General features: G+C 40.6%; 2 protein-coding genes across 3 annotated transcripts in view; one reads left to right on the top strand and one right to left on the bottom strand.

Moving 5' to 3' along the window:
• Window positions 1–811, top strand: part of STT3B (STT3 oligosaccharyltransferase complex catalytic subunit B) — a 48,107-nt gene extending 47,296 nt beyond the window's left edge. Inside the window, 1 exon segment of the mRNA XM_042888506.1 lies at window positions 283–811. Within this exon segment, the coding sequence (XP_042744440.1) occupies window positions 283–363 (81 nt within the window). The 3' untranslated portion in view covers window positions 364–811.
• A 2,695-nt stretch (window positions 812–3,506) lies between these two features.
• The window catches only part of OSBPL10 (oxysterol binding protein like 10), a 98,825-nt gene continuing 78,579 nt past the window's right edge, over window positions 3,507–23,752 (bottom strand). For both annotated transcript variants that reach the window (XM_042888507.1, XM_042888508.1), the window contains exons 8-12: window positions 18,960–19,443; window positions 10,570–10,756; window positions 9,309–9,491; window positions 7,622–7,775; window positions 3,507–6,868 (exon numbers count right to left, since the gene is read on the bottom strand). In XM_042888507.1, the coding sequence (XP_042744441.1) occupies window positions 6,824–6,868; window positions 7,622–7,775; window positions 9,309–9,491; window positions 10,570–10,756; window positions 18,960–19,443 (1,053 nt within the window). In that variant the 3' untranslated portion in view covers window positions 3,507–6,823. The remainder of the gene's footprint in view (window positions 6,869–7,621; window positions 7,776–9,308; window positions 9,492–10,569; window positions 10,757–18,959; window positions 19,444–23,752) is intronic.

Below are 23,752 nucleotides of genomic sequence, written 5' to 3'. Positions count from 1 at the left end.
CACATTGGTTAATTATTAATTCTGCCTCAGCTCAAGCTTTGAAAATAACTCTACAGATTGTGTATATGCAGCTTGGAAAAGTACAGCACATACCAAAGCGAGTGCTGGGCATGAATTAACAATTGCAGTTTTAAAAATAATAAACAGGTATTACTTAGTTGAGGATTTACCCATTAAGCTCTTTAAAAATAAATCTAATGCTCAGATTGAAACGCACGGCATTAAAATCGCGGTCCAGATTAAATCATTAACTAATGCATTGTGTTCTGTTTTTCTTTTTAGACCTCCAAAAGGAAGCGTGGCTACATTAAGAATAAACTAATTTTAAAGAAAGGCAAGAGACCCAACAGGAAGACAGTTTAAATACACTGTTCCGAATGCTAATACGAAGCAGTTGTCCTTGAGATAACCGGTCTTTGCCTTTAGCTCAAGTCATGTTTCACAGCAACATGAGGGTACAGAACCATCATTGGTCCAGATTATTGTACAAAATTTTCAGGCAATGTCTGATTAAAAATATTGGCTTATTGAGAACAGCTGTTTTAGATTTGTAATGTGAAGCAAGACAGAGCTGCTATCCAAGTCTAGCAGCGTTTTTTTTATTGGTACATATTATCCTTCAAATCGGTTGAGAATTTGGACTGACTGCACCAAAGAACCCTGTAATTTGGTCCTTGGCACATGCATACTTGTCAATCTCTTTTTGGAATACATTCAGCTGAAGAGCAGCAGCATGTAAACTGGAATGGTTAAATCTAAAATGACTTGTTTTCGACAATTACGAGGAAATAAAGCTGTCTTTGAAATTAAACTTTCACAGTAAGTTCCTCCCATAATTACTGCTCCATGGTTTCTTCAGCCGTCCTTTCCTCTCGCTGCAGGCTGGTTTTGATGTGGGGTGTAAGAAGCAAAGCTGCAGTTCCCAGCAGAGCTGGGGCAGGACAGATAACCGGGGGACGGCTCCGACCGGATGAGCTGCTTTTGGTTAGCAGCAATTGCAGTGCTGCTGCCTTCTGCTATCGCTTCATCAGGTAGACGAGGCAAACCTTGCACATTACAGATACAAGGGCTAAATTTGCATCCTCTGGAAAAAGCTGAATCGACAGTAATGAATGCTATAGAAACGTACAGCTGAGCACCATACTGTGGCTGGTGCTTCAGAACTGAAACTAAACTATTTTAGGAAAATGTTTACATTAGTAGAACAAGCAGAGCCTGTTGTAGGAAAGAAAAAGGTTGACAGGTATACAACCCCTTTTCTGTGTCTGGCAGTGGTAGAGGGTTTGCAAACCTTTTGGCCCTCACCACCTTCACCTGGAGGGCAGAAGTTCTTCTGGAAATCTGTTTCTCTGCATCTTTATTTAGTGCTCAAATCAACTGAAGAAATCCCCGCTGTAGCGCTATTTGTTTCCTCTGTCTTTTATACTGATTTCTTGTTTGTTTTTTGTTGTTTTTCTTTTTAAAGAAAAAGGTGGTGAAAACTGTCACATTGAATGCACTAAAGTAATATAAATGGAGATTGAACGTGTTCACTTTCCAGCTATAGGGAAGCTTTATACAAACTTGAACATTTTCTTTGGATAAAATGCAAGAAAGGGTTTTGCAGTTTGTTTTCCTGCCACAGATTGTAACTTTTTACAGAAACAAAACTTGCATCAGTGACTTGATGTGAAGTGCAGAATAGTATGTACCTTTCATGAAGAAAATGTAAATTTACAGTGTCCTTACGAGAATGTTACTGCTGACTTCTTTCCCAAGGTGTAGAATATTTTTGATTTACGAACTCATTTCCAACTCCAGTGGTTTTTTTACAGACCAATACTACAGCTGAAGCGTTTTCACAGAGGTAATTAAATCTGGATTTCTGGCCCCGTCATTTGGAGATTTCATTTATTTTGTTGCTTTCAAGTTCAATGCAGACCAGTTGTTGACTGTAGGGGAAAATAAAGTTAATTCAAGTTTTGTGTTAATAAGGGTGTTGTGTTGGTTTTGTTGTGGTTACTCAGTAATGTGGTGCTTACAGTCCTAGCAATAAATTCATGCATTCAGACTGGGTAATGCAAAGTTACTGACCTCAGGAAGTTGCTGCAGTGAATCCACAGCAGCTACTTACTAAAGCTGGAAGGATGTTAAGTTAAACACAGGACCTCCGCTGTGAGGAAATCCAAAGCAGCTGTGATAGTTTCAGGGAACACACCCTGCAGTGAATACTGCCAGCAGCTGGAGAAGCCTGAGAGCCATCACTTACATACAAGCAGAAGGGTGATGCATAACTTGTAGTATTCCAAACAAATCTACACCTTGACTGCTCAGCAGCGGTAAGAAAAAAGCAGTCAGGCATTTGAAAGAATGTGCAAAAGTCAGCTGAGCAGGTGCTGCTGGTCAGTCTGCTGTTTAGCTGTAATGCAGCCTTGCTTAAGAGGTGACCCTCCCATCTCCAAGAATCTTTACAGTTCTGTGGAAAAATGCTTTCTATGTTAGCTGTCAGCATTTTCCTACAGTAGAGCAGAAATAACTACTAATTTTATAGTATTTTTAAAGCAACATGAAAGGACAAGCAGCTGGGCCCAAGTTTAACTACTACTTACCTGAGCATTCTTAAATCTAATCTGACTTCAAGGCTTTTACTAGCAGTCTGCATTACAATGAAAATTTGCTTTGACACCATTAGGGAAGAAAAAAAAAAGGCCTTTCCAACATACCAGCAGGCACTGTGTGACCTTCCTTGGTCCCTCAGGAACCAGCACATTGCAGGTGCCCGCTTCTCCCATCCTTGGTGCTCTTACAAGAGCTGAGCCCCCCTTGTACCAGCAAAGGGCAGCACGCTCAGTTCTCGTCATTCTCAAACCTACCTTCCATCCCGGGGTGCTTCCTCACAGCAATCTTCTTGTTGCTCTACTGAATCAAGGGTGGTGGAGTTTGAAACACAGTTGCTACAAAGGAGTAAAAATCTAAAGGGAAAAGTATGTTTGAGCCAGGCTCAGCCCTTCAGTTGCTGAAGAACTACACCTGTGCACCCATAGCTGATGCTCAAGTTTGGCATCACTTGGGCACTGCTAGGAAGAGCAAGGAGAACACCACTGCTGCTGTTTATCCCAGCAGAAACGTTCTGAATTGCAGAAGAAATTGCGAAAGAGGAGGGGGAAGCTGTTTGTTTGTTAAGTACCTATCTTAGTAGATTACTCTTGGAAGCAGCAGTTAAATGCTTTGACTCAGCCCTCTGTACATATCAATGCCACTGAGAGAAAACTGAAATGAAATCCCATTTGGCTGTGACTAAAGCTGTCAGTAACGATGCTTAAAACACGCCATGGCCCTGAAGCAATGCAAGGAGAGGTGAGGAACATGACTGAACGGTATTTCCTGTCTCATTTACAGCCAGGGTTGGTCTCTGTTTTGCATTAAAACGAAGTCCTCTGGCATGGTGTTTCCCAACAATGTGGATGAATATTTAAAACAAACCAGACACATTATCCGACATGTGAGAAATGCAGACCACACCAGTGTCCAGTGCTGCAGTAATCCAGACTTTTATTTTAAGGTAATCTCTGTTAGTGATGAAATTTAAATGGAACGAATTTCAGAACTGAGGGAACAACTCAATCTTTTTCCTTTTTCTTTGCCAAAACAAGGCCTGTGCTTCCCAGCCTTTCCAAAACCACTGCCGCCCAGCCCTGTGCTCTGTGTAGTGCTGCCCAAATTAAACACCACCAGCTGTATGGTGTCTGGCAGGAGTAACAGGGAGGAACACTCAAGTACATAAACAAAAGGCAGCGTTCCGCTGACCAGAACCATGGAAACGGATCACATGTGCCCTCAGCACTGTGGTAGCCCTGAACCTGGGAATAAATGTTTCTCATTAACTAATGCTTCAGTGGAAAGAAAGAGGGCATCCCCACTACTAAATGAGACACCTTTAATTCACGAGCATCGTAATTTTAACTTCACAAATCATGAAAGGAAGGCAAATAAGAAGAGACTGCCAGAGCATCTTTTAAAATGTTGAAGGTAAAAATTTCTGTTCAGAAAGTTCTTTCTGAACATTTCTAATTCGAGAAAGAAGTTGCATAGGCCTTCCACAGGTGTGCACAACAGAAATCTGAAGTACATGGATTACATTACAATTCCAAGTGTATACATTGGCTACTTAAAATGGAAAATAATCTCTTGCAAGCCAGGCCAGCTACTGGAACACCTTACAGAATAAGGCTTAGGAATACTTAAGTTTTCGGTCCTGTAAAATGTACTGAACACATAACCATCAGAAAAGTAAAATGACACTTCTGAACATCGTTCTGAAATCTCCTGCTGATGGGATCTTTAAATAAGAAACTTTAATGCTTGTCTCTCCCAAGTTAGTTGGGAAAAGTGATGGTACCTGGGGACTCAGCATCAAGAGACATTTATCAGAGGACAAGTGGAATGTTCTCAGTATGCACCACCAACCAACCATGCAGACAGAAAAAAACCTTCAATGAATTACAAGCATAAAGTTACTCAAATGTCCTAAGAATGACTACAGTATCTCTGCAGCTGCGACAGTGATGCCATCAAAACCATGAAAGCTCTGCTCTTCTCCTAGCAGGGGCTGGAACCTCACAAAGAAGTTTCCAATGGTGATTTTCAGTGTGTGACAGTCAAAGGTTGTGGGAAAATGTTCCATTTGTTTAATTCTGCATTTAGAGTGGTCTTTGTGATGATGCTACAAACTGCACTGATTGCCCTAGTTACTTATCAGACTAACCTGAAACAAGAGCAGAACCATGACGGGCAGACTGCCAGCAGGTGGTAAGGAATGCATTTTCCTGACGATACCTGGTGGTGGTATTCAGTGATTACCACAACCGCATCACTGTGGTGGTTACAGAGAAACACTGACTATAGCTAAAAATAAGGTATTTCTTTAAAAAAAAAAATCAGTTACAAAACTAAGCTCATTCAGTCCACATTTTTCTTAAGAAATAGTATTTAAATCACTCATAACATGAATCTTTCTAACGTGCAAAAAAATAAAGTATATCCAAGCAGACAAATAACATTCATGAGAGAAAGGCCACACTTCACTACACAGGGTTCTAAAGTTCAGCTTGGGAAGACTTATCAAGCGTTATATCCAGTGAACTGATGTTTCCTTGCACACACACCTCTGTATGGCCATGAGTTACTCAAGAGATTTTAATATCCAGCAAAAAATAAAGCATAATAAAATGCACAACATACAACAACAGATATAAGCAACACTTTGACCTAAATGTATTAGCATAATAGGTGCAAAGCAAAAGTCATCCTGTTAATAAAGCAGACAAAAGGCACAACATAATCCACACTACAGCAAGACAGGGCCCCATGCCAGGGGGTGAGAAACAGAGGGGTTTCTTTGCAGAGTGCTGTTAGAACAGCACTGAGCAGAAGTCAGCACATCTTACATCTGTTTGCTGTCACTCCTCTCGAAAACACACCTTCACTCGTAACGAACACAAACTAAAAAGCAATGAAGGTTTAAGAAATGTATAGAATCCACATTCTTTGTGTCACAGTGGTTATCTTACAAAGCAAGATCAAGCTGCAGGATTGTTTACTCTTTTATTTTACAAAACAAGTTACATCCCATTTCATTCATTTCATTAATAAAGTTCTTGTTTCAGTGTAGTAATTTACTAAATCATTACTTGGACATCAGAAAATCATTCATCTGAAAAGGCTTCTTATCTCCTCCCACGAGGAAGCATTCAAAGCGATCACAAGCAAAAAAAAAATGAAGGTACAGCTCTACCTGACCAAGGACTGAGGGGCTCTGACTCCACAGCAGCAGTGGGCATGGGCAGCTCAGGAGGCTCAGACCCACTGCAGCAGCCGCACCCAACTCACAGCCTGGCATTTCTGCACAAATGCATCAGCAGCAGTTTGATTTTAAAGGCAGGGCTGTGAACTGGGGCTCCTCAGACAGACTGGGAGGGCAGGGAAGCTGAGGCAAGTTTGAAGACCTCAGCTCTATCTGCCAGGAGGGATTTAGCAAAACATGTAACCAAACGCATCGGCATGACAACAGCCAAAAAACATCACACAGCAAGACCAAAAGCAGCTGGCTAGGAGCGACCAGAGACCTGTGAAACTTCTGAAGTAGGAACAAACGAAACAGTGAGGACACGCCGGGTTAGTGCCAACAACGTTCTTGAGAAGGTATTGCTACTTCTTGTAAGAGCAGAAAATTCACACCGCAAGTGACAGAAACATGCTCTCAAATCAGCATCCCAAAGAGCGCTGTCAACGCATCATTCACACGTCAAAGTGAGTTACCCAGTGACTGCTGGAACAGAATGACTGCCATTAAGTGACATCACGTTTCAAGTGCAAAACATTTTTGGCAAAAGTGAAAAATAGAAAACCTTAACCAGTACTAATAAAAAAGTGGTTTTTAAATACTAGCACAGGGCCTGATCCTGCAAGCACGCAACTCGGGAACTCCAGTTGATGGCAGCCAGAGTTCTGTGCCCTAAGGTTTAAAGGATAAGGTCTTTAAATCACCATTAGTGTTTATACTTTGTTTATGTGCAGTGTAAGTAACACACACACAAACACACATGCATACTGTGTGTCTATATGTGTGTATATCGTACACGTGTGTGTGTCTGTGTATCAATACACATCAAATGGCTCCTGAATCACCTTGAGCTTGTGGCTATTTGAGATGCACTGTTCACAGTATATAGCTTCTCATTTGTATCTTCTGATAACGAGACCTACTCAGTGACATTTTACAAGTTATATACTGTGTCTTTATAATGCCTTTAAGGTAAGGTTATAAGACAATTCCTGCATCTTGTCAAAGGCTCTTCCAGAGAGGATTCAAGTATTGCCAACCATCTCCCTGTAAGAAAATTAGGGACAGGTTACAAACAAGATTTATTCATAATGCATCTGCATACATCCACATAAAAGCTAAAACACCACCAATCGACACTAGAAACCATCCCTGTTCTCTGCAAACTCTGTGCTTAATGAACTTACAGGTAATTTTTGCAGAATAGAAGAAAATTCCCAAGGGGGAAAAAAGCAAAGGGAAGATGCAGCAGCTGAACTACTGGTTTAAGTAACTGCACACACTAACTAACTTAAACACATTTGTGTAATGATTCTCTCAGTACATCTTATTTCCCCTTCCCCACTTCTCTAAGGGAGAACAAAGATGAACTTTGTAAAATCTATCTCATTCTAAGCAGATGAATCCCAAGGCTGCTTACTTACATTGGGCAAATGTCCCTAAGAGCATGTTCACCATGCCATGCTAAGAACAAGATTATCAGGAAAGGTGAGCGCAGAGCATTTGCAAATCTACCTTCAGATTTCAAGGTAAAAAGCAAAGCTTTAGGTGCCTGCCACAAGATACCAAAAATTCAGTGTTAAATTCAGTCTAATTGAACAAAAGCAAAATACAAAATAAAAATACAAAATAAAAATACAAAATAAACATGAAACAATCTCTTGCTTCTCTCTAAAAGCCAGATTCCACTAAGAATAAAATAGTCAGTGATACATAAGAACACTAGCCCATGGTAAAACCACAAAGGTCCATCTGCACAAAGATGCTACTGGTCTTGAAAAAGAAAACATAATGCAGTACCTCTTTGGCGAAGTATTTTGGCTTCCATGGGGTTGTAAGAGCTGCCCGCTGCCTCTCCTCTGCTCGCTGCCTCTCTTCAAGGTGGTGCTTGTGTTCCGTTGCCGCATCAATGTTGCCTTCCTTCAGAGAATTGGTGACATGCTGCCAGAGGTGCCTGTGTGATGGGGAAGGAGCACACGTGACAGTCAGCGCTGTGCCCCAAGCAGGCATAGGGCTACAGCAGCAATGCAACCAGCGTTGAGCCCATGCTCACCACAACTCACACGGTGCTGAACCACTGCTTCCACTACAACACCATTTGTGGACCACATCTTCAGAAGCCCAGTTCCCTGCAATCCACCACATTTCTCAGCAGCTTTTGTTCCTTGACTCTTCACAACCTGACCGTTTTTCCTCAAAATTGCTGAATGGTTTTACTATTTCCTGTTCTAATCCTTTACTGATGACCTACCCCAAATGACAAGCATTTATTCTGCGTGTCTTTGCAGCCAGCTTTGGAATGACATGGGAATGTACGACAGAAGCCAAGAGAACATTAACCCAGGACACTGACTGCTCCTAGGCTTCCTAACAGAGGCGCTGACACACTGATAGTCAGAAGCCCTTCAAGGTCTATGCACTTATTTCCAGTTGACAATAACTATCAGTACATAAGCACATTTGTTTTCCACCAGTACTGAGATGAAATGCTTCCTCACACTGTGTTCGCTGAGCAGCACCTTGGCCCCAGAATGTACTAAGAAACTGATTGCAACTCCCACAGATTTCCAGGAGTGTTCAAGTGAGTTTGTTGACAATCTGATAAACTGCATATCCTGCAGAAGCACCAGGTAGCTGTAATTTGCTTACCGGTGTCAAAAAATACAACAAATACACTGCAGAGTTACTGCTTTCATTATTTACTACAACCTTTCCTTGTTATTAAACTAGAGGGAAAAATGTGTTTGTGATAAACAGATATGTCTAGAAAGTACAAAAAATGACATCTGACCTTGCACAATGCCTCAAGATACACCACTTACAATAAAGAAATATATTTAAAGATTATAAAATGAAGTTCAACTTGTGTTTTTAAATCCTCCAATAAAATGTTTCATAAAATGCTCCTAAATTCAATAAAAATATTGATTTTTCTGAAGTGAAAACAGTTATTGATGGAGAATAACAGAACAAGTTTTTTTCTAATATACCTGAATCAGAGTAGGAACATAACATCAGTTCTGACAGCCTAGAAACACCTGCATGAGTATTTCTGTGGCACTGTATCACATTTTACATTTCTGTATATACACACACATCACATATATTACATGTATATGTATGAAATACATGAAATGTGCAGTTCCAGCACGAACTATAAGATGCAAAGTCACCTGCAATAAATTCACTAATTTGGCTGTCAGTGTTACAATCCAAGAAATATATAAAAAACTGCATTACCATTTTCAAATGCTCATTAAAATGCATGTGAGCATTTTTCCCTACTAGAAAACTCATGCTTACATCACTACAGTGTCATCTGTATACCAAAGAGCCAATACATGGCTTCAGCTACTTGCACCTAGATGAACGTGCTAAATGAAAGCAAGGGTTTTTAGAACCACGCTGCTGATAACTGCAGGTTGCTTCAGCTTCTGTTTTCTCACTTGGGATTCAGCAGCAGAATGCTGTAATTACTCTGCCTTACCTCGATTCCAACGGGCCTTGTTTTGCTATTGGTCTAATCTTCTTCTTGGTAACAGGCAGTTTGCTAGTGTCAATCACTTTGGTTTCTCCATTGCTGTAAGTGAATTCCAGCGTGCCATTCCATTCTCCCTGCGCCTTGCATACAATGGTATTAGTGGGATTATGTTTCACTTCAGCTGTAACCCTAATTCAAGAAGAAAAAAAAAAAAAAAGTAATAACTGGTACCATTCATTATCAGTGTGTGAAAGCATTACCATTGTGCCGCTGCTAAGGCTACAAGCATGTTCTTACATCTACGGAACAGTTTTTCAAGCATAAAGACTGCTCTCCAAAAGACCCAGCTAAAACAGGAAGGAGTTTCCTGTGTGTGTGTCTGTACGAACAAGCACACTGTGTGCTTCAGCAGGTTGTGTCAAGTAATCTGCAAATTTGCTTTTTTAGATGATTAAACTATCACAGCCCTCCCCATTTTGATGGGCACCAATTAATCTGTCCCTTTTAGAAAAAGCCCTGTCAAAACAGCCCATGTCAATTATTAGCCAGAGCACAATGTTGAAGTGCTTGGCACACATATAGAAGAATAATAAGATCAACCGCAATTAAACAGAGGCAACCGTGCAAAAGCACACCTTCCCAACAGGCAGCACAGCCATGGAAATGGCTACAGTCTGCAGCAGAACAGGAAAAGGAGCTGTGTGTTTTAATTATCAGGTCACCAACTTATGCATGGAAGTAAGATACAAGCTATCTTGCATCGCTCTTCCTGACACTGCTGACACTCTCATAAAGGGGAACCAAAGACACACGAGCAATAGTTTCATCCAGAATTTCAGTGCCAAAATGGGACTTCTCAGCGTGGAGCTACTACTATGGGCAGTGACATACTCCTTAGGGGAATAAAAGCTGGCTCCACCTGCAGCATCAGCTCATCTAACAGCACTTGCACAGAAACAGCAGCTGGTTTGGCGGAAACATTGCTTCTTCTGTATATATTTTTTCTCATCCTGCACTGTGCAGAGGTATACAGATTATAAAACAGGTAACTTGAGATCAATGAGAGATATTAATCTAATTTGGTCAAATGGTATGAAATGTGCAACTACAATAAACTGAGCTCTAAAGCTGTAATCCACCTGAGACACTAACACAGAAAGAAATTCAGATATCTATCTACAACGCGGTGCAATAGAGGAACCTAAGAGATGATCAACTAAGTCTTTCCTTGAAATTCATAGCAGGTCAGCAAAAGTAATTCCCGTACCTGTGGACTTTCCCTCCATAGAAGGGTTTGGTGTGGAATGTGACTGTAGCAGAGTAGCCAGTCCTGGCACAATTGATGTTGACTTTGCCTCCGAGCTCCACCCATGGGATGGTAAGTATCGATCGAGCATAGGCACTGGGCAGTGTGAAAACATATCCTTCTTCGTGCTCCAGCAAGTAGAGAACACCTACATAAGGAGATTGACAGAGAAATGGTAAAAGCTCACTGATGAGACCTGAGAGTCACTGATCAATTATTGTCATTAAAAGGCACTTCACAGAGGACACAACATGAAACTTGCTTGAAGGAGGGTACTGCCAGCTCCTCTCCACTAAATTATTTCTGACTAATTTGATGGTGGAAACAAAAGGTTCTCGATGGGTCTGGCTGGGTGCAACCAAGAACCATGCTTAAGGTAACCTAGGAATTTCCTAGAAGTTTGCTCCTTTCTTTCAAAGTGCCCAAAAAGTCTTATATAACCAGTGGGAGGTCACTTCTCTGTTCCCACTGACACCAAACTCTACCATGCAGAGAAAATTGCTGCCAACTCTATTTCATTCTGTAATGGTTTCTAACAACAAAACAAGCAGCAGCCATAGTTTCCATAGTGTATTATTTGGACCTATAGTCCAAAACAAGCAGCAGCCATAGTTAGCCATAGTGTATTATTTGGACCCATAAAGTTAGTACCATATCTGATGAGAAGATCAAATCAGCTTTCCTTAAGGTTACTGATACAGCTCTATTTCCATAACAGCTGTATTTCAGTCTTTAAGACGGCAAAGAATGGAACATAAGACCTAAAATCAGGTAAAGAGCACTTTAAACCTTGTTCAAAGAATTAGGTAATGCTAACTATGTGTAGTCTATTTTTATTACAGTTCTACACTCTTTTATATCCAATTCAATACCTAGCTAAAGGCAAAATTACATTTTGAAAATATTTTTTCACAACAGGGAACAAAAATAACCCATCATGAGAAGTACTTAGACCCCAGAAACCTCTGAAAATATCAGGAAAATTATCTTGACATACAGAAAGTAATAGAACAGTTCAGCAACAAGATGAGCATAAGCCAATTTACCTCGCCCTGGGGTGGAGAGGGGAAGAATTGCAACGCATTAGTAGATGTATTTATTAGTTTGTCTATCTGTTGAAGATAATAATGATACATCTTGCAAAGTGATCTGAAATGTAACGATGAAAAAGCACCAAATAGAAACACCACTAGTACTGTCAACATAAAAATGTGCCCTTAATGCTGTACAAAAACACAAGCCTAAGTGACATTCAGAATTTAAAAGTACAGTGTTCTATGAGAGTCATCATTTTAAATACCAGCTCCACCTGCTAGAACAAAACAGTTACAGGAAGCTTCCTAACTTGCTGTTCCCATTTTTCAGTAATCTCACTGCTTTCTGCAGCTGTTTCAAGATCTCTGCAACTGCAGCCAGCCAGCAGCAATGCAGCCATGCAGCCAGCAGTCTATTCCAGCAACTCTGACACAAAAAATCCAGAGAGTGCAAAAGCATGAGCCCAGTACAGAAATGCCATCAAAGAACCTTTCATCATTTTACCTTAGCAAGTCACAAGTTGTTTGTATCATGTGCCGAACCCTCACCTCACTCTATGGACAGAACACAGCTGGAACACACACACATTTTGCCACAGGTATCCTCAGTTCCACTCCTGTAAGTAAAAGCAAGCTTAACGCCTTGCAGGAAGGCTGAGCTACATAATCCATCCTGGATGCCAACCAGGAAGAATTTCTACCTAAAAGGCAGGCTACGCTTATCACAGAACTCACTGGACCTCATGGCAGCCTACAGCTCCTCACAGGGCAGCGCTGAGCTCTGCTCTGTGTGACAGCAACAGGGCCCAAGGGAATGGCAGGGAGCTGTGCCAGGGGAGGGGCAGCTGGGGGTGAAGGACAGGGTCTGTGCCAGAGGGTGGTGGGCATGGAACAGCCTGCCCAGGGCCGTGCTCAAGGTGCATTTGGACAGTGCTCTCAGACACTGGGTTTGGGTTTTGGGAGAGGCTGTGTGCAGCCAGGACTGCACTCGATGGTCCTTGTGGATCTCAACACAGAATACTATATGATTCTTTGCTTTTATGACTCTATAATGGCTACAAATACACGGAAGCTAAATGTCTGCGGTTGCACAACTTCCAAATGGAAAATTGTTACCGGTTGTAGATCCAAGCCCATCAGCCAGCAAAAGGATGCTGAAGCTCCCCATTTCCCACAGCCTTATAATTCTCAGGGCCCAGGCACCCTCCTCTGACACAAGAGGATCAAAACTGCATTGGCACAGGTTTGCTTTCATCACTCTGATGGGATCGATAGCTCTACTTCTCCATGCAGGAATGGGAGGGATGCAGAGTTCTAACGATCAGTGCCAAGCACACTGAAAAGTGAATGGCAAATAATAGTGGTGACCTTCAGTGTAAATATTTAACAACCACAGCAGGTTATGTACTAAAAATTGAACCAGCTTGTTTAGCAGCATTTCCAGCATTTAGTAGCTTCACTTTTTTTTTTAATCTTAAATTCCTTAAACATCTCAATACATTTCCTTAATGAAGTGCTACCTCTCTTGAAACACGGCTCCAGCTCAACGATTACAACCTAAAGAAGAACAAAGGAAAGATGTGAAATATCCACAACTTGATACTGCTTTCAGCACCAACAGGTGACTGCCAGTTTCCCATTCCAACACTTGCAGAGTCCACCTGCAAAACCTCATGTGCCTGAAGCAGCACACAGTCTGCAGCTGCGCCCCTGGGCCTGAGCTAACAGCCACATCTCTTTTTGAAGAAGCCAAAGGGATGCTGAGACACAACAGATATAACTGCTACCACCACTGGAGTTCACATTTTAGCCCCCCAACTTTGAGAAATTAAAAGGCACTAAAAAGAAAACCTAACAGTTACTTTAAAATGGGTTCCGTACTTTCAACATCTGCTGTTAAGTGTCATTTCATTGTGACTGAGTTTCAAAAAACTCAGGCAGGCCACCTGTGGGCTATGTTTCTTCTCTTGCTCCCCAGTTGTAAGGGAAGATTTATATTTTGAGCTTTAAAAAATGGTTACAAATACACACGAAAAGTCATCAAAAGATTTTCCTCCCCCTCCTTTCTTTTTTTTTAAACTAAAGTTTCCTCCTCTCTCATCAAACAATGATTTTGGAAACTGCAGATTCCTTCAAGAAATCGTTAAGTATTTATAGGCAGCTATTATAGAGGGAGAATGCATCACATAAGCACTCTGGGAAGAAAAGTGGATTTAATAATCTAGCGTATTATTAGAACAAAATCCCATAGAGAAGAGTGAATTTTTTGTAAACAAGCGCTGAATTTTGATATCTCCCCTTGAAATATCCTCAACACCATTTACTCTTGCTTTGATTAAGGCAACACATTCACAGACACGCTCCTTTCCATGCCTCCCCAGCCCATATGAAAGGAAGCAATGTTCGTGGCATATCATTTTGCCCATTTGACTGTTACCCGTCCCTCGCTGATGCTGTAGCTTTGTGAATTGATTTTCCAGTAACACATATTGACAGAATACCCAGAGGAGACTCTGGATCAACAACTGCAGAAGAGGCATGTGAAATTTAATGCTTCCCACTGATTGTTCGGAGATCAATCTGAACAACAAATGGTATGTGGGTCATAAATGGCCGAGGGCAGTTTCCTGATTTAACTGGTTCTTCACAGTCTGCATTATTCATAACAGGGCACAAACGAGAGTGAGTTACACACTGGGATGAAGCACACATGGATGCAGCCCATCAGTAGCCACCACAGCTCACACAAGATGCCCTTGTCTCAAATGTTCTAGCAAGCTGTTCTGCACTGCTTGTTTTCCAAAAGCTGGATGCATTTGCTAAATTCAGTAATGAGGACCGTGTCATACAGAAAGTTCTGACAGCACTAGGCTAAAAAATATTAATTTAAAAAATTAATGGTAGGGAAATATTTTGTTAGTTCCAGATGCATGGAGCAGAGCTGGTGAATTAACAAGTCACTAATGCCTCAGGAAGGGAAATGATATGCTTTGTTAGATGCACAAACAGATGCACATACATACATGTGAATGGAAAAAAAATAAGAAAAACAGCACTTGTTGCTTTCATTTGTATTTATCCTGGAAAGAGCACTGAGCCTTTCCCTATCTATCAATCTTCTTCTGGGCTGATTTCAGTTTTAAGAAATAATTTCTGAAAGCATGCATCTCAGGAGCTTTTAAAGCATTTAAAAAAGAAGTAAAAAAACAAGATGTAACTAAGCCACTTGATTGTACACAGCAAACCACTTAAACTGCTTGAGCTGCAAATTAACCCGTGAATCAAAGGTAACACTGTCTGTTGGATTTTGCTGCTTTGCAACAAAAACCAAAGACAGATTAGGAGCACACAGTGCGGGTTTTCTACCAGAATACCCTTATCTTAACAATCAGAATCTGTTTGAAGATTCCTTGGACCATGTAAAGCACATTAAATATTTACTCTGACTCTTCCATCCCCTGCTAATTTAAATCCTAATACAATTCTATTCATTACACCCTCCTCCCCTCCCTCGCTCTCTCATTAGTACATAATTAACATTAATCAGAATTAGGGACTATGCATGCAACGTGAATTCTTACATGCAAAATACTCTCTCTTCTAACTCTACTTTCTCCGGGGGAAACTCAGCTCTGGCTGCTCTGAAGAACGTTTTTGTCATACAGTGAAGAAGCTAAGAATTCTCTTCAGCAAACCAGATTTGGAGCTCTCATAACCAAAGATGAAGGCCGAGCATAAAAAACTGCCTCTGTTATGGACTTCCAGCATTGCCTGTCTACTCATTCTGCATCTCTGGAGTTAATAAATAAAAATCATAGTTGAAAATCTTAGTAACTCTGAGTTGCAACATACACTAAAAATTGCACAGTTTGAATACATTTGTATGACAGAACATACTGTTGTCAAATCCCCTCATTATTTAACTTCCTATAGAAGCCTTGGCAGCTCTGCTGCATCCTATTTCAGCAAGGCATAAAAAGCAGCATGTGCTGCACATCTCAATACATTGTGACAAGTTGAAAACACAACTTTGCAAAAGAGCCACGGAAATGTTATCGGCATATTCCTTACACTATATAGGTCCAAACATTCAGTACTACACTCCCTATCTAAATAGCAAAGTGCAATACAAAAACTCGGATGTCTGAAGGCCTCATACCCACAAAAAAAACAAACAACCTTCAGGAGATAGCTTCCACATACACCACACATATTTGCATTCAATGCTAAGGTCACAACAAAGTCAGAGGGTAAACAAAAGGATTCTGTTAAATACCTTAAGTAGAGTAAGATAGTCACTGCTACCACTACATTATGTGAATTCAGCAGTTTGCATCTCTGCTGCTCTGTGGGGAAGGATTTTTCTTCCCCACATACATCAAGCAGTGTTGAATGAATACACAGGGTAATGAAACTGCCATATGAGCACCAGAATGATCTGAATATCATCTCAGAAAGGACATACACAGATGGCAAGTCAAGAAAATTGCCTTTTCAGAATCTAGAATCCAAACTAATCTAGCAAATATTCAAAGGCATCTACATGTACAGAAGTAAACTTGATAGGTTATCTTAAACACGCATCAACATCACTGAATACATATCCTGCAAGAGCAAGGAAAAAAAGCTGAATGCTCATAATGAAAATTAAAAAAAAAAAAAAGAGGACAGAAAAAAAAAGTATGGACATGACATGATTAGTTAGGTCACTCAGTATGGAGTAACAAAAAAAAGAAGCACAAAAAGACACCAAATAGGGATTTCAATGATTCATGAGATGTCAATCTGCCTTTCCCCAGAAGCAGCCATATTTAAATCACTCCCGAGAAACTTCATCCATCACGTTTTAACAGCTTCTAATAGTAAGACTATACAATCCTGTAGCCAACCTTACAGTCAGAAAGCCCCTCCTGGTAGCTAGCTTTAGTTTTTACCTCTTTCAACTACCTTTTTCTATAATTTTTGAGTAATAATGTGCCTTTTCATTATCTACTTTTTTTCTAGACAACAACCTCCATTTGAAATGCAGCAATGTGTACATTGTCCTAAAATATCAAGAACCCTCCAAATGATGTTTCATGTAAAAAAATTGTTGGGCTCTGCTCCACCAAACATGTAAATACAAACACAGACTTCCACACCATAAGCCCAGTGGCTACTTTTTATTGGTTCAGCAACATATTCCCCAGCTTTCATGCTGACCTCAATCTAACACAGAATTTGTACTTATGTAAGACATGATAAAGAGAAGCCTGCAGCAGCTTTTCATTTTTGCACAGCTTGACAAATCTATACACCAACTGTATCAGGAATACCTCCCTGGGACTAAAATAAAAGAAAAAAAAATCTATATTGGAACAAAGTATAGTCTTGAGTGAAGAAACCACACAGCAAGCAAACATTTTCAATAGAGGCTGCCAGATTTGAGCTGTCTGTTCTCAGATTATAAAAAAGATTCGCTGGTACAATTTCCTGCTGCTTATTGCTGGTTCTCCACACACAACAGAAATTCCTGGGCTGCACTGGCGTTTCTCTATCACTTCAAAGAATTGCTGTCACCATGAGTCCACATGCTTCTGCATTGCTTATGTGAACAAAAAAGATGAATGACAGCTATAAATTGGTAACCCCAAACTTCTTCCACAAATGTTCATCATAAAGACAGTGGTAAACCTTACACTAAAAGGGTTTGTCACTACAGATGATCCCCAAAGAACGCCTCCACTGATGGCACCTCTCTGGGATCACACAGGAAGGAAATTTATTCTCACAAATGCACACTAAACAATCATTGGAGTGGGGAAGCAGTTAATTCCTATACCCTTTTCTCTCTCAAAACTGGGACACATCAGGACTTTGAAGTCTTAAATAATCCCCACAGTAGACACCCCCAATCCCAGGGAGCTGTATGCTAGCGGCAAGAAAAAGAAATTTTCCCTCTGCTAAAAAGGTTTTGCTTTTGATTGTAATTCTACTAAACGGCTCCCTTCACTCAGAAAACAGTATCAGACTTGTATATGTACCAGAAAAATATGACAAGTGAAACCAAAGACTTGGCCTGTAAGTAGGACAATAAGGAGATGGACAAAAGGACCTGCTTCCCTTCTGACTCTCTCTTCACCCCATATTAAAATAACAAAATCTTTGGAAAAAGAAAACAGCAGCACGATTATAGACTTCAACTATCACAACTACCACAATATCAGATCCAACAGCAAACAAGTTTCAAGGTTCAGGTATGAAAAGTGAATATATTGACATCAGGAAAGAAGCTACTGCAGCCATGTCTATTGTTTGACTTCGCTGCTTACTTCCAGCAGGAACAACAGAACATATCTGTCTGCTCTCAAATATCAGGGTATTTCGGCACCCTAATGGTTGTCCTCACCCTCCTTTGTTACTGTCTTCAATGTTGATATTATTTAGCATAATGGCAAAAATAAACAATTACTCTAAGTTGTTCTGGTGTTTCTAAGATTTCCTATTAAGGGCACTGCCTAGAAGCTAGTTAACAAAAAGGAATAAATACCACAGACAGAGATAACCCTCAAATATCAAGAGGGACTAAACTGTTTTGAAACATTAAATGAATAAATTAGCAGTCAGTAATAAGATGGATACAGGCGTGTTTATCAGTTCATATCACACATTAATAATTCGTTGACTCTCTGCTTTTCTGAATTCCTATTCAGCAACAGTTTATCACAAAGCTGAATGCGCACATATGAAATAGCAAATTGTGATTAATACCTCAATTATTTGGCTTATCACAAAGCTTGAGACAATACACTACTATAGCAAGCACTACAGAAGCCATGATTCTTTATTGAAACTATGAGAAAGGAATGTTGAGCTTAAATACAAATGCTTTTCCTTTCTTATTTCTTCGCTCCACTTGTAAATCTCCAATATCTAATTGGATATTACTTTAAAAGTGAACAAGAAAACTAAAACTGTTCTTACAAAATATACTGTCCTCAGTCAATTGCTACTGCAGCTTAACATAGGACCATATATTAGGAAAAATTTCTTCCCTGAAAGAGCTGTCAGGAACTGAAAAAGGCTGCCCAGGAAGGTGGTTGAGTCACCATCCCTGGAGGTGACTAAGAAGCATGTTGGATGTACTAAGGGACATGGTTTAGTGGGGAAATACTGATGGTAGGTAGATGGTTGGACAAGATGAGGTCTTTTCCAACCTTGGTGATTCTATGATTCCATATTTCAGATATAATTAACCACCGTGTATAAATATACATTCCTGTTGTTTTGACTCTAATAACATTAGCTCAAGAAATAAAATAAAGTCACATTTCTTACCTTCACCTACCATAGAAACACCTATTGACATGCCCATAAACTTGCTTTTGGTCCATACGTGAGCGTTCACACACATTTTCTTCTCCTTGCACTCACAGTAAAAGCAAGATACCGGTGGATGATGGGACACTTGTTCAGCCACAAACCTCAGCTTGTAGCACGTGGACTGGTCCTGGCCAGACTCCTTGGCTGGGTCCTTAGAAACCGCAGAGGCACCGTTAGTTCTGAATGGTTTCACTTTATCTTTAGGCACATCCCATGAGCAATGAAACGTTTCACCAATTATAGGGTTATAGGGCTTCTTGGCAACCGCTCCCTTTCGGCCTTCATGAAAAGCTGTTAGATAATACTCCACAAAGCAGATAATTCTTTCCTCAGGAGTGGCTCCAGCTGCAATTGACAAAAACAGGTCTGGATGGGCCATGAAATTTGCATACATCTCCAGCAGGGATCTTTTCTCCAAAATAAATGTTGGAAGCACTACCTGTATGCAAAGCAGACAAAGGCAGATATGATTTCCCCATGATCATACTACAGCGAGGGGTAGGGGGGGAAAACACTTAAGACAGCTACAATTCTGGCCTAGCCAACTTTCAGGATAATGTATTTTCCTCCCCTCTGTAACAGCAATTTCCCTTCCTCTGCAGTGTATATAATGGGTAAAGGAAAAAGCAGCAGTCTTGATAGCTGCGCCGGCTGCTTCCTATTTCATTATGATTCTCAACAGTAGCTCATGCAACAGGGATGTGCTGTTCCAATCACATGGAAATTCTCCTTTTCCTCTCCTCTTAGTTAATAAACAAAGCATTGTTCTCATTGCTCTCCTGGCTCACAAGGCAGAAAAAAAACCAAACTCTGATGTAAATTGATTTAGTTCTAACATCAACAGACCCAACTGATTATGACTCTCCAAAACAAAAGCGCACCTTCCCAAACCATTAAAAAAATGGGTTTTGTACATAAACATATGCATCCTAATCTAAGTGATGGACAATATAATGTGCACAGCTATCCAGTACCTCAAGCACCTGGGCTCCCAGCTTCACTCCAGGTCCCCGGCCACTCACTGTGCATGCGTATGTAACTCTGTTCCCTTTTAGTCCCTTCCAACTAGGCTAACAAGATCCAACCCAAGGTAAATCTTGAGTGGGTTTCCAAGGATAAAATCACTCCAGAGGCCTTTCCCAAGAGGTTCTAAGGCAGGAAAATGCTTCAGGTTGGACTATGCCTGCCATACCCCGTCACTGTATCCCCCTGACCTTCCCACTCCATTCTCTAGTCACCCCAGAGCATGTGGCACTCCTCTTCCACTTCACCCCCCACCACATGACTGCAGGAAGCCACTGCATGCCTCTACCTTATTTCACCCAAGTTGAAACAAACAAGAAGTGCACAAGCTGTTACATCAGTGTCCTGGGACTAGAGAGGCCCATGTGGCCTAGAGAGATGCTGGGATTGAGTGCGAGTCAGGCTGCACGGCAGGCAGCCGTCCCGAGTGAATTGGGCACGATCTCAAATGGCTCATCTGGCAGCACAGATGTCACCAATGCCCCCCACTTAGGAACAATGCTTTGTTGGAAGTTTTCAATATAACTTCTTGGAGTGACTTAGAATAATTTATTTCTCTCCATTTTTCCACATTCCCTCTTCCCCCTGCCCTCCATACCTTGTTCAGGGAAGCTCAGAGCTCACTGCTGTGCAGCCAACAAGGGATTTCTGACACAGATATCCCTCTGGAGTCAAATGGGTTGGTGATGCCAATTACAGAACTACTGCCATCCTCTATTGAAGCAGCTATTCAGCTTTCCTCTTCCAGCTCACTTCCTTTTCCCCTTTAACTCTCCTCCATATTTACTTGTTCCCTTCCCCAAAAGGGAGGGTTATTCAGAACACGCAGAAAATCACTTTTCAAACAAATACATTTGCTCTGCCCCTTCATCTCATACATGGAACCAAAGCACAGTTCAGACCTATGCATCCCATGGATAATGGAACAGAAGCCATCAAACTTCTATTCACAACTTAGTTCTTTCTAAAGAAAACTCGCAAGTGTGAAAAAAAAATTCTCTTCATGATGGCTCAAACAATCTTAATTCTTCACAGTAAGTCATCATACCCCACAAAACAAAACCAGATCACTGCTCCATTTGGTAACACGCATGCTCATTTTCTCTCTCCTTCTGTGCACGTGTGAGTATAAATAATACAGTCATTCTTAGGCTAATATTTTTACAGGTTTAGACATAAATCAAGTGAAGTTCTCTCTGCAATATTCCTCAGACTCTGTAACACTTGAGGACTCTACACAGTTCCTATTACTAAACTAATGAGTCCCCGAAAGATGCCAAGACCTTAACTTTACACTATTCATGGTAATCTACTGAGTGCCAAATACCATCCTCAGTGCCCTGTGGTTCTGTGATGGGTGGAGAAGTAGCTGAGGACATTGCTTTTGAAAGGTTAAAATCTGGAAGTAAAAGTAGAAAGAGATCTTCTCACAGTATTTTTAGCTCTTGAAACAACTCCCTTTTCCTTGCAACATTCTCATTCTGACCAAATATTCGTTCTCTGATATCATCTTTAAAAACTTAATTCAGCATTAGTGACAGAATCTCATTTTAATATGAATTGTACACTAAAAGACCAGGGTACCAAAAGGGAAACAGCCAGTAACACAGAAAAAGCCTACCACTGCTGCCTAGAAATGCCAGCAGTTGCTATCACTGTATAGAATAGAAAGGGCAGGGAAACATCTGAATAAAAAGCACTGCTTCTCTCTTCATGTCCAACTGGCCCACTCTAAGAGTGACCTTTATTAGCACAAATGGAGGAGAAGAAAAGGAAGCAATGGGTTATGCTTAAGATCATGCAAATCTGATGATACAACATTAAGACTGTTGTGGTTTCATCCTGTTGGCTTGCCTGAAAACACAGCCTCGCACCCACTCTCTCAGACACCAGTTGCTTCACATTATATGCTTAACACAGCCATGCTAACACAGTCACTAAAGAGACATTATGAAAAACTGGACATTTTTGTTATTCAGTTTCAGTAATCAATTTGAAATTTGGAAGCCAGCTCACAAGATCTTGCTTTGAAAGCCCAACCTACAATGGAAAATGCACCCTCAACTGTAGCAGGTAAGGATCCTTTGTTTAAATTAAATTGTTTCCTCAAAAGGAGGCGTAAGTACATATGAAAACTGAGTTTCGAAGCTTACAAAGCTCTAGTGTTTTACAAAAATATCTAGAAAACACTGCCCCTTATGAAGTGATCTCATTGCCTGGAATCTTCAGTATGCAACACCATCACCCTCTAACAGAGTCAGAAAATCACACCAGGAATTTTTTGTTTGTAACTCATCCCTTCTTGATTTCCTCAGGAGAAAAAACAACAAACAAATACAAACAAACAAGTTTGGAAGGTATGCTGCATTTTTCTTGCCAGCACAGGATTGCCATGCACTTCTGCTACTACTCTATCTTTCAAATGAGTGAGTTTTTGGACTCTTCTGCAGCCAAACAGAACTCAGTCTAGCTAAATACGATTACTATGTATGTTGTGTGGTTTTTTTTTTGGACTGCATCAGCTTTTTTTTTTTTTGCTCATTTTTTTAATTACATTAGGTCAACACTATCCCATATTTTCCTATGAGGAAAAGCTGTCATGACAACTAAACAGACAGCGGAATCTCTCCAGAATAAATATCAAATTGCCAAAGTCTGAAGCAAAGAATTGCCTGATGGTGCACTAAAGTGTTGACTTCCACTCTTGGTCTCCCTACGAAAAGCAAGTTGTTTAACTGATATCCTTCCCTTTCCCTTGATGTTAAAAAGAGGATTTGAATTCAACATATTTCATCAGATCTGAATGCAACTGAGAAAGGTACACCATAAGTTCTTACAAATAAAGATATTGACCACCATTTCCATGATTTACTGGGAGGCAAAAGATGGGTGTCAGCACTGTAACCCACTCTTTCAGAAACCTGACCAGCACACCCCAAGCTGGGATTTTCACTACCTTAGAGAGACAAAAGCCTTCTACGGTCATCTGCATTGTTGTGGGAGTAAAATAAGGGTCTTTTCCACCCACTTATGTTTTTAATTACAATATGAATTCATCTTGCAATTTTAAACCATAAGACGTTGTGAACAAACTGCAGAACTAATTTACAACAGGCTGATAGACTGCAGAACTACCAGTAACACTTCTGCTCTGAACGGCAGCCCCTTGTTTTTCAGTACAGTTACAATGCATATGGAAGGTAAGGGAATGGGGTGAGCAATCACCCATCTCTACAAACTGTTAGCACTAATTTCAACCCATCAGATGCCATTTGCCAACACATTTATTAGGCTAGAAGAGATTTCTGATACTTTTTTTTGTTTTTGAAAAGCCCAAATAATAAACAATTTATAAGTGTGACAGGATTTTCCTTTTGTTTTTCTATCTTTTCTTCTTCTCCTCCCCATAAATGCCAATTTTAAGCGAAATATAAAGTCTAAAAACAGTCCAAGGCATCGGTGCTGTGTTGTGCTCTGCCACCACAAACTGCTCACCCATCTCTCAGCGGCTGCTGAAGTCCATTTAGCCACCACAGGGCTTAGTCTGTTCTAGCAAATCCCCATGCAGATTTGATTCTTCATTGTGGGGTTTTTATTTCACAGCGATGTTTTACTGTTTAATTCTTCATTAAAAGGCATGGCAGCATGACACGTTTCAAAAGTGAAACACCTCTACGACGTTAAATGTGGCTATTATCACTGTAGGAGACTCGTGGCACTGCAGG

The sequence above is a fragment of the Lagopus leucura genome, unplaced genomic scaffold (genome assembly GCF_019238085.1).
Source record: "Lagopus leucura isolate 7727_CA_CO unplaced genomic scaffold, USGS_WTPT01 Super-Scaffold_100157, whole genome shotgun sequence".
Classification (NCBI taxonomy): Eukaryota; Metazoa; Chordata; class Aves; order Galliformes; family Phasianidae; genus Lagopus; species Lagopus leucura.
This window is presented reverse-complemented; position numbering and strand designations above follow the sequence as displayed.